The 15,388-nt window shown below is 45.8% G+C and overlaps 1 protein-coding gene across 1 annotated transcript; it reads right to left on the bottom strand.

Moving 5' to 3' along the window:
- Positions 1-3,080: 3,080 nt before the first annotated feature.
- LOC131543076 (pyrin-like) lies at positions 3,081-8,635 on the bottom strand. The gene is made up of 6 exons (XM_058780290.1): positions 8,474-8,635; positions 8,241-8,379; positions 7,210-7,245; positions 6,524-7,057; positions 3,296-3,420; positions 3,081-3,209 (listed from the first exon to the last, which is right to left on the bottom strand). Exons 1-6 carry the CDS (start codon positions 8,615-8,617, stop codon positions 3,081-3,083), a joined length of 1,107 nt encoding a protein of 368 aa, XP_058636273.1. The 5' UTR covers positions 8,618-8,635.
- Between the last annotated feature and the right edge of the window lie 6,753 nt (positions 8,636-15,388).

Below are 15,388 nucleotides of genomic sequence, written 5' to 3'. Positions count from 1 at the left end.
AAATGTATTTAAAAAAATAAAAATTCTATTTTAATATATTATAAAATGTAATGTTATTCCTGTGATGCAAAGCAGAATTTTCTGCATCATTACTCCAGTCTTCAGTGTCACGTGGTATTTTAGAAACCATTACAATTTGATTTGATGCTCAAGAAAGATTTCTGATTATTATCAATGTTGAAAACAGTTTTGCTGCTTCATATTTTGTGTGGAAATGGTGATACATTTTCTTTTTTCAGGATTCTTTGATAAATAGAAAGTTCAATGAACAGTATTTTTTTGCATTTATCAAATATATTTATTACATTTGTTAAAGCATTTATTAAATAGAAATCGTTTGAAACATTTTAAATTTCTTCACTCACTTTTCATCACTTTAGAGCCTCCATTCAGTAGCAGCAGCGCTTCAGCCATTCTGGAGTGAAAAACTGTACATTAAAGCTGAAATACAACCTGAATGATTACAACAATAACGTACAATCACTAGACTAGTGATCATCAAATCCTTTTAAGAGTTTATTTACAGACTTTATTTTAAAGTCTTCCCTTTTTTCACAAAACCTTTTGCTCTCTAGAAACCATGTCAGTTTCAGTTGAAATTATTTTAAGTTCAAGTGTTAGCATTATAAACACTGAATTAATACCAACATATGAAGTTAAATTAATGACAGAAAAATTAGGAATGTTGGACAATAAATAGCCTTTAAAACAGGAATATAACAGCTTGACAGTAAACTGTTTTTGCAGTATTGTCTTATATTAATGTCCGTTAAAGGAAGACTGTAAAGCTTTTGTATGCAAAAAATAAATAAAAAAAACACACACGTACAGCCACTTTCTCCAAAATTATTTATTTAATTATGACAGATGCAATGCATCATGTTCTAGAATCTAGATGATCGTGTTTGTAGTGTGTTTCAAGTCTTCTACTCTTTGAGGCGGCGCTCGGCTCCCTCTGGTGGCGCTGCTGTGACATTACATGCTGAACAACAAGCTTTCAGATACTGTGCATATACAGGAACACATTTCTGCATTTATAGTAAAATAAATGAAAGCGAAGACATAAAGACATACAATTAGAAAGTGATCAGTATGAAATTGTTTTTGAATAGAATGACAATGTTTTTGGATTAAGTCTGAGTCACAGGTCTCTGTTTCATCTGTTAAAATTAATCTACAATAAGTCAGAATTTATTTATTGAACATCTTAATTCTGGGATCAATATACTGTATAAGGATCTTAATGAAATTAACTCTATAAATATAAAATTTTCTCAAATGGACAAACAAAATCAGCAATGAGTCCTAGGCTGGTTCGATAGGCTAATTAAGGTATAAGTATAATAACATTTTATCTGAAAGGTTAATGAGAGGGCCAAGGCTTGCATTAATTACTAAAATTAAGATTAATTTACTTGTTTACTCCCAAGAATGAAAGGATTAGCATATTTACTGTTGATTTGAACACTCATAATAAACCCATGAATGGTCTTTAAAACAGTAAATATGGTCATTCTGGATTTCATGCTGATATTGAATTTAGCCTGCAAGTCATATTCCACCATTTGTGTTACAGACATACTTTCTCTTTAAACTTTTAAAGGTTTCAAATTTATGAATACAACTTAATTCACTTCTAAGTAATTCTGTTATATTTTTATAGTAAAACTTACCTCATTTTGCCATTGTGTTAACATGTGGCATGGTACTATAGTAAGCTCATGTCTTTTGGACACTACTATAAAATCATGGTATTTTTATGTATCTTAAAGTAACATGTACATACCGTTGTATATGAATATAGTAATCATACAGTTCTATGATACATATCAAGGTATTACCATCTGATGTATTACAGTAATATCACAGAACATGAGAAAATGTAATTACAGCATATAGATTAAAAAAATTGAAAAACAAATGATAAAAAAATAGCACAAAATGTCCGTGTTTTTTTATTTAAAATTGAAAAAAGAAACATGAGAAAACGGCACCATTTTCGTTTTTCGTTCTTTCAAAAAAATGAAAAAACAAGAAATCGCCTTGATTTGCCGTTTTTACATTCAGGGGTAGAAAATGGATAAACAGCTCGAATGTTCGTTCCCTTTCGAGGGAACTTCGAACTGCATCCTCTAGGGGTCGCTATGGCGAACGCCGTCAGCGTGACCCGTGTCTGAAGCATATATACAAAAACACCACATGTTGGCCAGCGACAGCCTATGACGTCACTACCGACACGACCACAGTATAAAGGGGCGCCGGGAAAATATGTCATTCTCTTCTTCGTCTTCAGTGACTGTTTTGTTTGAAGCGTGTATTCTACAGGTAAGAAACGATTTTTCTACTATGGCGAGCACTAGCAAGGCGTTTAAGAGATGTGTGCATCCGTGTCCTCGTTATTTGACACCTGATGACACACACGATCTTTGCGTCTTTTGTTTGGGCGAGGAGCACACACGCGATGTTCTCGAGGGGGCAATCTGCGTGCACTGTGAGCTGTTTTCTATGAGAAAGCTCCGCTCTCGTCTGTCTCTCTTTTCGAGGAAGGAGGGACAGCCGTCTGCTTCCCGCGGCTCGAGACCCACTGCTGCTGAGGCACGGAGGAGAATGAGCTTGTGGGGCTCGCAGGCGGAGCTGACCCGTGAGTTAGAGAGGGGGCTTTCCTTCTCGCGCTCGTCGGCCGCGAACGAGAGTGAGTCGTTGGATGACGATGATGCGATCTCTCTGACATCATCTGATCCAGCGGCTAGTGCTCTGCTGGGTTATGCCCAGGAAGAGCAGGAGATGTCTGAGAGCAAAGAAGTTGAGACTGAGCCCTCTCAATCCTCCTGCCCTGCGTATGACGAACTGTTGGAGGTTATGGAACGCGCCACGGCGAGGCTTGACTTGCCGTGGAAGCGGGCCAAGATGGTGGCAGAAGGTTGAGAGGGAATGGAAAAAGGCGTTTTCCTCTCGCATTCATAGGTTTCAGCATACCAGTTATGCTAACATTGAGGGGATACGTGAAAACGGCTATGAGGGGATGCCCCCTGTGGAAGAGACGCTGGCCAGCTATCTCTCTGTGGGCGAGACATCCTCTCTCAAGGCTTGTCACCTGATGAAGTAGCTGAGCTGCGCCGCACCACGGATTTGGCTCTCCGTGCCACTAAGCAGGCCGCCACTGCAATGGGCAGGTCTATGGCGGCCATGGTGGTAACGGAGAGAGACATCTGTGGGTGAATCTGGCAGATGTTGGGAAGAAAGAGAAGGGCTTTCTTCTCGATGCTCCAGTCTCTCCTTCCGAGCTTTTCGGTACCTCCGTTGAGACGGTGGTCGAGAAGTTTAGGGAGGCAAAGGCGTACTCAGCGGCCTTCAAAACCTTCATTCCAAGAAGGTCAAGGTCTGAGCCCGAACAACGCAGGGGTCCTGGCCCATCTCCATCTGGGGATCAGAGATGGGCACAGAAGGCTAGTGTCGCGACTCGTGCCCCTCCCCCGCCTGCGGGTAGGGCTAGAGGGAGGCGCGGGTCAAAGAGAGGTAGGCAAGACCCGAGGGAGGTGATCCAGACGAAGCGTTCTCAACGCTCTCGTCCGGACCAGAGTAAGAATTGAAACATCTACTCCCTTTCCTCGGGGGGCCTGTCATCTGCCCTTATCTTCCCCTCTCTAATTCCCCTGCAACCACCGTTTTATTCCACCCGACCGGGGTTGGGTGGGGACCAAGATAGAACCTGCGCTTTAAAATCATTGCAGTCTCTATGCTGGACTTATGATGTTTTGGTTAAGTTCTATGCTTCATAGAAACTACCTTACTGATGGTCCGGACCCGACTCTTCGGATTTCGCCTCCGGGACTGATCTCATGCGCAGGAACCATGGATGGGTGAGTACGATCCAGTTCTACTGTTTCTGGTATTTATGTGTTCCACACTGGCAACACTGCAGTTCCAGGACCTGCGGGTCTTTTTACTTCAGTTTCTTTGGTTTGAGAAGGTGCATGGCTATCTGAGAATATCTATGTACTAGCTTAGGGACTGCTCCCCTTCTGAGTTCCCTCTCATGCTGAGAGTTGGGTTCTCCGCTCTCCAGAGCTATGTTGTTGGTCGAGCTAGCATTGCTCCCCTCACCTTAGAGGGTCACCTATGAGCATGCACCAAGTGTTTTGCGATCTTTCTAAAATGCTGTATGGTATGGGTTACGCGCTGCGGCTTCGTGCCCTTTCTTTGAGTAGGTCAGGTCCCGGTTTTCACCTTGGGCCCCACTGACTTGAACAGGGTGTTGCTACCAAGGATCTGTTGAGACAATTCCTTCAGCGAGCTCATGCAGAGCAAGCAGTAGCCCCTGGGTGACAGGCCAAGGCCTAGTTACTATCCTAGGCGTTTGGTCGTATCCCCTTAAAGGAATCTCTATTAAATCTGATTCCAAGCCTTTGAGCTCTACCCTGGGTCCAGGAGGCCCGGCCCCTAACAGGTAAGTTCTGGGGTATGCAGCTCAGGTTTTTGGCCGAAGGGGATAATGTCACTGACAGCCATCGAACCGTCCCAGGGGCAACTCCCTTAGCCGGGTAGAGTTGATACTTAGTGCTCGCCTTTTTGTGCTGGCTTGCACTCCCCTCAGCATGGTGGCGTGGGTATTCCGTTCCCCATAGCGACCCCTAGAGGACGCAGTTCGAAGTTCCCTCGATAGGGAACGTCTCAGGTTACATATGTAACCATGGTTCCCTGAGTAGGGAACGAGACACTGCGTCCTCTAGGCTCGGTGCCATGCTTCGGACGCAAGCTTCAGACGAAGAAGTGAATGACGTATTTTCCTGGCGCCCCTTTATACTGTGGTCGTGTCGGTAGTGACGTCATAGGCTGTCGCCGGCCAACATGTGGTGTTTTTGTATATATGCTTCAGACACGGGTCACGCTGATGGCGTTCCCCATAGCGACCCCTAGAGGACGCAGTTCGAAGTTCCCTACTCAGGGAACCATGGTTACATATGTAACCTGAGACGATTTCCATGTGTGGGCAGAAATGAAACGCCCCATTTCGCTGATTGGTCAAGCAAGGATCAAATGGTGCCGTCATCATGTCGTCTTCAGTTTTGTGCAACAGAATAAAAGCATTTATTGCAACTCCTGCATTCATCTCCTTCTCATCAAACAACCAGACTAACAAGTGGCTTGACACAAACCATACTGGGGCAGCGCCTAGACAAGGGCTTTACTCCTGTGTAGGCATAGATTTTATACGGCAAATATTAGGTGCTTATTGCAGAAATATTTATGTATCTCAGATCTGCCGCCACGTTACCCTTTTAGTCTATTTCTTTGGCTCACAGCCCATTTTATTTAGCTGTCCAGTTATCCAAATATGTGTGGCAAAGCTGTGTGACATTTACATTATAGTGAACATTTACATTATAGTGAAGTGCAGACCAGTATTGATTTTAGCGTGAGTTTTTTTTTCGTTGAGAAGTTTATGTGATACTGTCATTATCTGACGGCATGTTACACATGTATATAATGCATGCTATTTTTATAGAAAAGGGCATTTTTCTAACTTTATAAAATATGTCTGTCACCTTTAATATTAAATTCCTGAATTTAGTCAATATTTGAAAAATATGACATTATAGGTGTTACCAATTAAATCAGTACCAGGCAAAGCCATCTTTGCACTGTGGCACAGAAGCTGCATCTTAAGTTAATGTATTTACAGAATTAATGCTGCTCAGACAGCAGTAAATGCATTAACACAACAATTTCATTATGGAATGAGATTGTTTTAAACAAAAACATTTTGAGTAGCCTACAGAAATATGAAATGAGTGTCTAAAATAAAAGTTATGACTGCTGGATATACTAAAATCAATACTGCTCTGCGCTTCACTATAATGTAAATGCATTCGCCCCGTGTTTTCCAGTGCGTCACGCTGCCTTGCCACACAGATTTTGATAACTGGACAGCTAAATAAAATGTGCGGTGCGCCAAAGAAATAGACCAAAAGGGTAATGTAGCTGCAGATCCGAGCTACATATATATTTCTGCAATAAGCACCTAATAATTGCCATATAGAGTTTATGCCTACACAGAAGTAAACCCCGTTCATTTGTTAGTCTGGTTTGATGAGAGAGAGATGACATGCAGGAGTTGCAATAAACACTTTAACAGCGGAGGACTCGTCTTCTGTTACACAGTACTGAAGACAACATGATGACGGCACCGCTTCATTTATGCTTGGCCAATCAGTGATATGGGGCGTTACATTTCCGCCCACACGTGGAAATCGAACATTCGAGCTGTTTATTCATTTTCTACCCCTGAATGTAAAAACGGAAAATCGAGGCGATTTCTTGTTTTTTAATTTTTTGGACAAAACGAAAGATGAAAATGGTGCCATTTTCTCATGTTTCTATTTTCAATATTTAATCAAAAAACGAATGAACGCAACTTACACGGACCCAAAATGTTTTCAAAGAAGTAATTATAAACATTTATTTTTATAAATTATAAATTATTTGTATTTCATATTAGGAGTATATATGTATTTATTATAATTGACAGGTGTGATGATCAGCGGGCTTGAGTTTTTACCTCCTTCATTAGTGCATGGGTTAAAATATGGATAGAGTTTTTCAGTGAAAGACTGAGCAGTGAAAGAGTAGATATGAGAGCTGGACTCCACATCATAAAAGGAGACCAGACCCTCCTCATAATCCACAAACACACCGACCCGCTGCAGCTTCACTCTCAGAGACAGAGAGACACGAGGATCATCACAGGCTTCATATTCATCTCCATTCCTCAGAAACACAGTCCAGCATCCATCACTGGGACTCAGTGTGATCTGCCCCTTCCTGTTAATGGATTCTCTGGCCACTCCTAAAGTCCATTTAGTCTTTCCCTTCACCTGCACCTCAAAATAAAATCTCCCTGAGGAGAATCCCTCCTTTCCCAAGACACAGGGACATGGATCAAATCTCTCTGGTTTGTCTAAGAGTCTCTGTGTAATGTCTCCGTGTCTCACTTGTTTTCCATCATCAGACAGAATGAGTTCAGGATGAGCTGTATCAGGATCCAGAGTCACATCCACTGAGAAAACACAGAATATCAATCACAACTTCACAATACACAGATTTTGTGATGTTTTAATATTTAATCCAGTGTTTAATCAGATTGTAGTGCAGTAATGAAGCTGTGAGTGTATGAATGTGAACTAGTGTAGTGCAGACAGCACACTGTACCTGCATACTGCTGCATCCACTTCAGCTCTGTAGAGACTAATGACAATAAAACATAATCAGACCTGAAGGTTAGGGTAGAGTGGGTGTTTTTCCCAAAATAACCACAAGATAAAGTCAAGATACATTTTTATTGTAAATATGGACTACGTTGACGAGAGTGATGTAGTAGTTTTCATCATGAAGCTCACACTGGTGATGTATCGGAGAGAAAACAGATTTCACTGTAAATGATCTAATTATAAACAGTAAGAAAGTGTTTTAAAGCTTGTTGTTTTGTAGAACATCACAGTTATATATGATATGAGAACAGTAGGCCTGTAGATAGTGAGTACGTGTTATTTAATACAAATATAATTATATTTTCAGAATGACATCATTTTTTTCTCAAACATAGTCTGTGGGGTAAAACGCCCCCCAGGGAGCAATGAACAATTACTGTAGTTATTCTGTTCTGAACATCAAATCCTTTGTTTTTCCATCAAATGTATTTTAACCAGTTGTTTGAATAAAAATATTTGGATTTTATATTTAAAAATTACCTCATGTTAGCATCAAGTAGCTAGTTAGCCAGTTAACATCAACTAACAAAATGTTTCAAATAGGCTATTATAATTTTGTAATTCATAATTATTGATCAAATTATTTTTAATCTTAAGCAAAAACTCTGTCTGTATCTGATTTTGCTGTAATTGTTTAAAGTAAATTGCTCTGAAACACTGGGGGGCATTGTACACCACCCATGGGGGCGTTTTGCTTCATACAGTAGGTGGAGTAAAACACCCCCTTAGTACAAATTTAATTTTTGTTAAAAATCTAATAACACGAAAACGCTGGACATTTTTCATACTTTGTTTATAATTTGTGTCATTGTCACTAAAACTATGATAACTTTTCTGAACACATTTAACTTTTGTTTCACAGAAAAAAATGACACAGTCCTTAAGAGAGGCGTTTTCTCCCACTCTACCGTATATTTAAAGAATTGAGTAAATCATCATGTTTCTATCTGATCAGTGTATGTATTGATGTACCAGTTTGTGTGAGTTTGTCATCTATAGTGTCCTTCAGTTGGTTCAGAGCTCTCCTCAGAGTCTCCAGACTCTCATGAGTCTTCATACTGATCTCAGGCCAGTTCCTGGTGTTTCTAGGGCTGCACAGGGATGAGTGAATCTACAGCAGGAGAGAGGAGAAATCCTTCAGCATGGGGAGTGTTATGGTGTCATATACTGCATTATCATTGATCAGAGAGATCATGTTGACTGACCTGTAGGAGGTGGAGGTGATCTTCAGTGTGTGAGAGCTGCTCCAGCTCAGTGTTTCTCATCTTTAGCTCAGTGATCTCCTGCTCCAGCTCTTCAATCAGCTCTTGCTCCTGTTTCTCTGCTGCTTTCTGCTGCTCCTCCATCATCTCCAGCAGTTCAGTATAAAGTCCCTGTTGTAAGAATCAGTGTTATTATTGCTCATACATCAGTGTTTTTAAGGGGATTTAAAATACCTCAACAGAAGAATAAACTTGAATAAACTAAGAATAAACTCCTGCACTGTTTGCACTTATTGATTCTCAAATCATATGTTTAGTTGAGGAGAGTTATGATATTACTGTACTATAAGGTGACCAGACGTGCCACTTCCCTGGGAGATGTTCTGCACCTGGTCTCACAGAATTCCGTGTAATGTCAACGGACCCTTAACTCTGAATCTGTGGTGGTATCAGGTATTTATTGCAAAAACTGACCATAAACAAGCAGTATAAAATCATTACAAACAAGTCATGTTGCATTCCAAGTCTTCTGAAGCCATACAAAGTCTTTATGCGAAGAAGAGAGTAAAACACAAGGTTTTAATCGCTGAAAATGATCCCGCTCCATTAACATGCTCACATCTTATTCAAAAAGATAGTCCCGTCCTGTAGCACGAGACATACAAGAGCCAATAGCCTGTCACAACAGCAAGAGCCAATAGGTGTGACGCTCTCACGTTGTTTGCATAGTCTTATCACAGATAAAGTAAATTAAATGCTGTATTTTTCAAATACACAGAAATGTTTTCATGAGCAACAGAAACACTTTTTATATACTGCTTAATACAGCGCCATCTGTTCATGAATAAAGTTCAACATTAACATATACTATTTAAATACCAATAAAGTGGGGTATATATGCTTTTATCAGTGTTTTATTTGATAAAGGTGATTCAATATAACAGTGCGACTACGCTAAAAATGCTTTTACTGTTAAAAAAACACAGATTTGTGAGCATTATTGGAACTGAATTGTTACAATAAACACACAACACACCTTGTGCTTGTCATCACAGAATCAACCTGGTCTCACAGAATTCCGTGTAATGACCACGGACCCTTAATTCCGAATCTGTGGTGGCATCACGGAATCGCCGAAAATTCCGTGATGGGCTCACAGAAGTGATACCAATGCAAGTCAGTGACAGGCATCAGCCGTGGTCCACGCACGGATCCACTGGTTCAACCCCAGCACTGCCTCAATTGACGTGGACCATGTAAAAAGAGTGACTCCGATGCATTTATATTTGTATATAAATTTATACTTTCACTGGAGCACCTAACCCACCCCTATCTTAAACCCAGAGGTGGACAGTAACGAAGTACATTTACTTGAGTATTGTACTTAAGTACACTGTTGTGTTCATGAGTAACATTGCACTGTGACTACTATTTTGAAATAATAAGTCCTGAACTGTTGTATCTCTACGGATGTGATGTAATGACGTGAGTGTGAGTTGGAAGTGGAGTAAACATGCTGAGTGTTCGCTACTCCTGTCTCGTCTACTTTACTTTTCAATTATACTGCAAGATACCACAAATTGGTGACGAGGATTAAGATTTTTTTTTTTCTTTCCACTATTTTTGGTCGCAAAGATGGCTGTTGCCAACGTGCCTTTCCCGAGTTTTTCCTTGCCTTGCCCCGGCGAGCCTGCTATGCCATTCTGCACAAGGCTGCGGATCTTTGAAAACTACCTACGAGTGATTGACACAACAGGGGACTCCTGGCCGGACGAAAGACAGAGAGCTGTACTGCTTCACTGCCTCAGCACAGAGGGACAGCAAATTTTCTACTCATTGCCTAACATAGGTACGACGTACAAGGATGCAGAAGCTGCACTAAAAGCCTAATTTGTGCCAAAAGCTAACATAGTAGCTGAACGTCACGCCTTCCGTAAACGCTGCCAGGCTCCTCACGAGACAGTTATACAATACGTTGCTGCTTTGCGTGAACTTGTTGTTACATGTGAATTCGGTGCCTGTGCTGACGAGATGATTCGTGATCAGTTAGTGGAAAATGTGCTTAGCCCACTGTGACGGATCAGTGGCCCTCCCCCTCATTATCATCACCACCCCGTCCCTTATTCGCCGCCCTTCACCAGGCTCCCGACTGGAGTGGGTGGATGAGAGGAGGGGCGTGGGATCAACGCGGGCTGGCGGCGTGTGATGAGGCACAGCTGGACTGAATGAAGCCTCATCACCGCCGCTGTTAAATGCCCAGCGCGCCTCTCCTCGGGAGACCGGTCTCTTCCCCGTGCATGCACGCTGGTGTCCTCGTGGGTCCAGGAAGGGTGCGTAGAGGGACATCGCGCCACCGAGGAAGTGAGCTGCCGAACCCGCAGTCCGGACGAAAGCCGCGCCCGTATTACGGCCGTCGGGCCAGGATGCCGGGCCGTACAAGTCCTGCCAAAGGCCGTGGAAGAAGAGGAAGAGCCGCCGCTAGAATGAAGCCGCCGCCCCTCACGCCCCGGACCCGAGTGGGAGCACGTGCGGCCGCCGGACTCCGCCCTTCCTGGACCCTTCCTCCTGGAACACTGCCCTCCTGCACAAGCCCCGCAGCACGACGAGGACACCAGACCCCCTGTTTATTTTGGACACTTCTTTCCCTGGACACGTTATTTTGTTAATAAAAGCCTCTCCGAGGCCTGACGCCACACCCACTGTGTCTGTCGTTGGCTCCTCCCGTCACAGTGGTGGAGAATGCAGGCAAGGCGGAGCCTAGACAGCGCAGTTGGGCAACACCTGAAGACGTCATCCCCTCTCGCCCGCAGAAGTTCGTGGAGAAGCGCGTGGGACGGAGAAACGACGGAGACGGCCTCCCAACCACCAAAGGGGTAAGTGACGTTTCCCACTTGTCATCTTACCCTGTGGTTGGTTGAGGCTGTCGACTAATACCGGTTTCTCTGTCCCTGTTCCGCGCGTGCGAGAGGGAGGATCGCCCGGAGAGGAATCCCTGCCCCGCCCACTCCGACCGTATGGAGCCTGGTTGAGGAAGGTAGCACTCCTGCGTGGGCGGCGACCGATGACGGGGATGTCGCTTGGGGGGGGGAATGTGACGGATCAGTGGCCCTCCCCCTCATTATCATCACCACCCGTCCCTTATTCGCCGCCTTCACCAGGCTCCCGACTGGAGTGGGTGGATGAGAGGAGGCGTGGGATCAACGCGGGCTGGCGGCGTGTGATGAGGCACAGCTGGACTGAATGAAGCCTCATCACCGCCGCTGTTAAATGCCCAGCGCCTCTCCTCGGGAGACCGGTCTCTTCCCGTGCATGCACGCTGGTGTCCTCGTGGGTCCAGGAAGGGTGCGTAGAGGGACATCGCGCCACCGAGGAAGTGAGCTGCCGAACCCGCAGTCCGGACGAAAGCCGCGCCCGTATTACGGCCGTCGGGCCAGGATGCCGGGCCGTACAAGTCCTGCCAAAGGCCGTGGAAGAAGAGGAAGAGCCGCTAGAATGAAGCCGCCGCCCCTCACGCCCGGACCCGAGTGGGAGCACGTGCGGCCGCCGGACTCCGCCCTTCCTGGACCCTTCCCCTCCTGGAACACTGCCCTCCTGCACAAGCCCCGCAGCACGACGAGGACACCAGACCCCCTGTTTATTTTGGACACTTCTTTCCCTGGACACGTTATTTTGTTAATAAAAAGCCTCTCCGAGGCCTGACGCCACACCCACTGTGTCTGTCGTTGGCTCCTCCCGTCACAGTGGTGGAGAATGCAGGCAAGGCGGAGCCTAGACAGCGCAGTTGGGCAACACCTGAAGACGTCATCCCCTCTCGCCCGCAGAAGTTCGTGGAAGCGCGTGGGACGGAGAAACGACGGAGACGGCCTCCCAACCACCAAAGGGGTAAGTGACGTTTCCCCACTTGTCATCTTACCCTGTGGTTGGTTGAGGCTGTCGACTAATACCGGTTTCTCTGTCCCTGTTCCGGCGCGGTGCGAGAGGGAGGATCGCCCGGAGAGGAATCCCTGCCCCGCCCACTCCGACCGTATGGAGCCTGGTTGAGGAAGGTAGCACTCCTGCGTGGGCGGCGACCGATGACGGGGATGTCGCTTGGGGGGGGGAATGTGACGGATCAGTGGCCCTCCCCCTCATTATCATCACCACCCCGTCCCTTATTCGCCGCCCTTCACCAGGCTCCCGACTGGAGTGGGTGGATGAGAGGAGGGGCGTGGGATCAACGCGGGCTGGCGGCGTGTGATGAGGCACAGCTGGACTGAATGAAGCCTCATCACCGCCGCTGTTAAATGCCCAGCGCGCCTCTCCTCGGGAGACCGGTCTCTTCCCCCGTGCATGCACGCTGGTGTCCTCGTGGGTCCAGGAAGGGTGCGTAGAGGGACATCGCGCCACCGAGGAAGTGAGCTGCCGAACCCGCAGTCCGGACGAAAGCCGCGCCCGTATTACGGCCGTCGGGCCAGGATGCCGGGCCGTACAAGTCCTGCCAAAGGCCGTGGAAGAAGAGGAAGAGCCGCCGCTAGAATGAAGCCGCCGCCCCTCACGCCCCGGACCCGAGTGGGAGCGCGTGCGGCCGCCGGACTCCGCCCCTTCCCTGGACCCTTCCCCTCCTGGAACACTGCCCTCCTGCACAAGCCCCGCAGCACGACGAGGACACCAGACCCCCTGTTTATTTTGGACACTTCTTTCCCTGGACACGTTATTTTGTTAATAAAAAGCCTCTCCGAGGCCTGACGCCACACCCACTGTGTCTGTCGTTGGCTCCTCCCGTCACACCACGAATACGTGAGAGACTGCTGTCTTCACTACTATTGATCTGACTAATGCTTACTACCAAGTACCGCTGCACGAGGACAGTCACGATCTCACAGCCTTTATTACCCATGATGGACTGTAGCGATTCTGCCGTGTTCCCTATGGATTGGCTTCAGCGCCTGCAGCATTCCAGAAAATGATGACCATCATTCTGGCTGGCTTGTCAGGGGTTGAAAATTATCTGGATGATATTATCATCCACGGACGTGACATGGATTCGCATGACAAAACACTTTAAGCGGTGTTACAGCGTCTAGAAGCCGCTGGCTTACAACTCAATAAAGACAAGTGTCGTTTCCGGAAAACCAGCCTGCTGTTTTTGGGACATACAGTGTCAGCAGAGGGCCTTTTACCTGATGAGTCACGAGTACAGGCAATACTCAATGCTCCTGCACCTTCTGATGCATCTACTTTGCGCTCCTTACTTGGACTTATGTCGTGGTACAGTAAGTTCCTTCCTGATTTTGCCACTGTTGTAGCTCCAGTGCGTGCATGCTTACAAGCTCCAAATGGATTCAGCTGGTCAAAAGAGGCTGAACAAAGTTTGACCGAAGTAAAACATTTGCTAACAAACAGCCTTCTTTGGCGTTATTTGACCCTGCAATGCACACCATTGTCTCCACAGACGCTTCTGACTATGGTCTGGGCGCCATACTTTCCCAGGTCGGCCCAGATGGCATTGAACGTACTGTAGCTTTTTCTTCCCGCACGCTGTCGGCTGCCGAGCGTAAATATGCCACAGTAGAAAAGGAAGAATTAGCATGTGTGTGAGCTGTTGAGAGGTGGCGTACTTATCTATGGGGCCGCCGTTTCACTCTACGTACAGATCACCAGGCTCTGACAACCCTGCTTACCACTAAAGGAGTTGGCCGTGCTGGACTTTGTGTAGCAAGGTGGTCTGCACGCCTCATGTCATTTAATTATGATGTGGTATATCGCCCAGGTTCCCAAAATGCTCCTGCTGATTATCTGTCACGTGTGCCCTTACCTGCTTCTTCCACAGACAATGCGGTTGCTTTAGCTCAGGATGATGATGATGTGGATGATGAGTTTGTTGCTTTTCTGTCAGCCACCTGTAATTCTCTGTCCGCTGCTGATGTTGATGCTGCATGTGCTTCTTGTCCTGCACTAACCAAACTTCGTACACAGATTTCTAATGGTTGGCCTCCCTCACCCAAGGGACTGGATGTTGAATTGTTGCCGTACTATCAGCTGCGACTGGAACTGTCTGTTAAGGACAAATTCATCTTCCGAGGCTCACGACTGATTGCACCTGTTGCTCTTCGCTCTACACTGGTCTCCATAGCGCACGAAGGACACCAAGGGGAGGTGAGAACTAAACAGCACCTCCGTGATCTCTATTGGTGGCCAGGGATGGATGCTCAAGTTCACGATGCTGTCCGTTCCTGTCATGTATGTCAACTTAATGACAAAACTGTGAAGTCACATCCTGCTCCTCTTCAGCCGGTGCCGCTGCCAGATGGACCATGGCAGAAAGTAGCTGTGGATATAGTCGGACCATTTGACACTGCCGCATCTGATTGCAGGTTTGCTATTACATTGACCAATTATTACAGCAAATGGCCTGAGGTCTCCTTTACACACACCGTCACTACGGACTCTGTGGTTTCGTTTCTGTCATCGGTATTCAGTCGCCATGGCAATCCACTGAGCATAGTTACTGACAACAGTGTTTAGTTTACATCTGCTGCCTTCGCTGCTTTTCTGGAAAAACAGAATATTCGTCACCATCGTTCCTCTCTCTACTATCCAGCAGCTAATGATGCCGTAGAGAGATTTAACCGTGTGCTCAAACACACTGTCCAAACGGCCATCCAGCAACATCTTCTGTGGAAACCTGTTGTAACTGACTTCTTGCAGGTGTACCGTGCCACTCCACATGCTGCAACCGGTAAATCACCTTTTCAGCTCCTCTATGGCAGACAAATGCGCACAAGGCTGTCTATTCTGCCATCTCCTCCTGTGTGCTCACTCACTGATATGACTGTTCGCCAAAGGGTTGCACGGCTGCAACATAAAACAAAACTGTATACTGATGCCAAGCGCCAACCTGATCTCACAGAATTCCGTGTAATGTTCACGGACTTAATT

This window comes from Onychostoma macrolepis, chromosome 06 (assembly GCF_012432095.1).
Source record: "Onychostoma macrolepis isolate SWU-2019 chromosome 06, ASM1243209v1, whole genome shotgun sequence".
NCBI classification, from domain to species: Eukaryota; Metazoa; Chordata; class Actinopteri; order Cypriniformes; family Cyprinidae; genus Onychostoma; species Onychostoma macrolepis.
The sequence above is the reverse complement of the archived record's forward strand: the minus strand, read 5'-3'. Positions and strand labels throughout refer to the sequence as shown.

What these genes read in the sequence shown, in the direction of transcription:
- LOC131543076 (XM_058780290.1), bottom strand. Translation starts at nt 8,617, where the DNA reads ATGATGGAGGAGCAGCAGAAAGCAGCAGAGAAACAGGAGCAAGAGCTG. An exon ending in GTGGATGCAGCAGTATGCAG is followed by an intron (nt 7,058 to 7,209) that starts GTACAGTGTGCT and finishes GTGTTTTCTCAG; the next exon opens with TGGATGTGACTCTGGATCCT. An exon ending in CGACCACCGTCTCAACGGAG is followed by an intron (nt 3,210 to 3,295) that starts GTACCGAAAAGC and finishes ATTCACCCACAG; the next exon opens with ATGTCTCTCTCCGTTACCAC.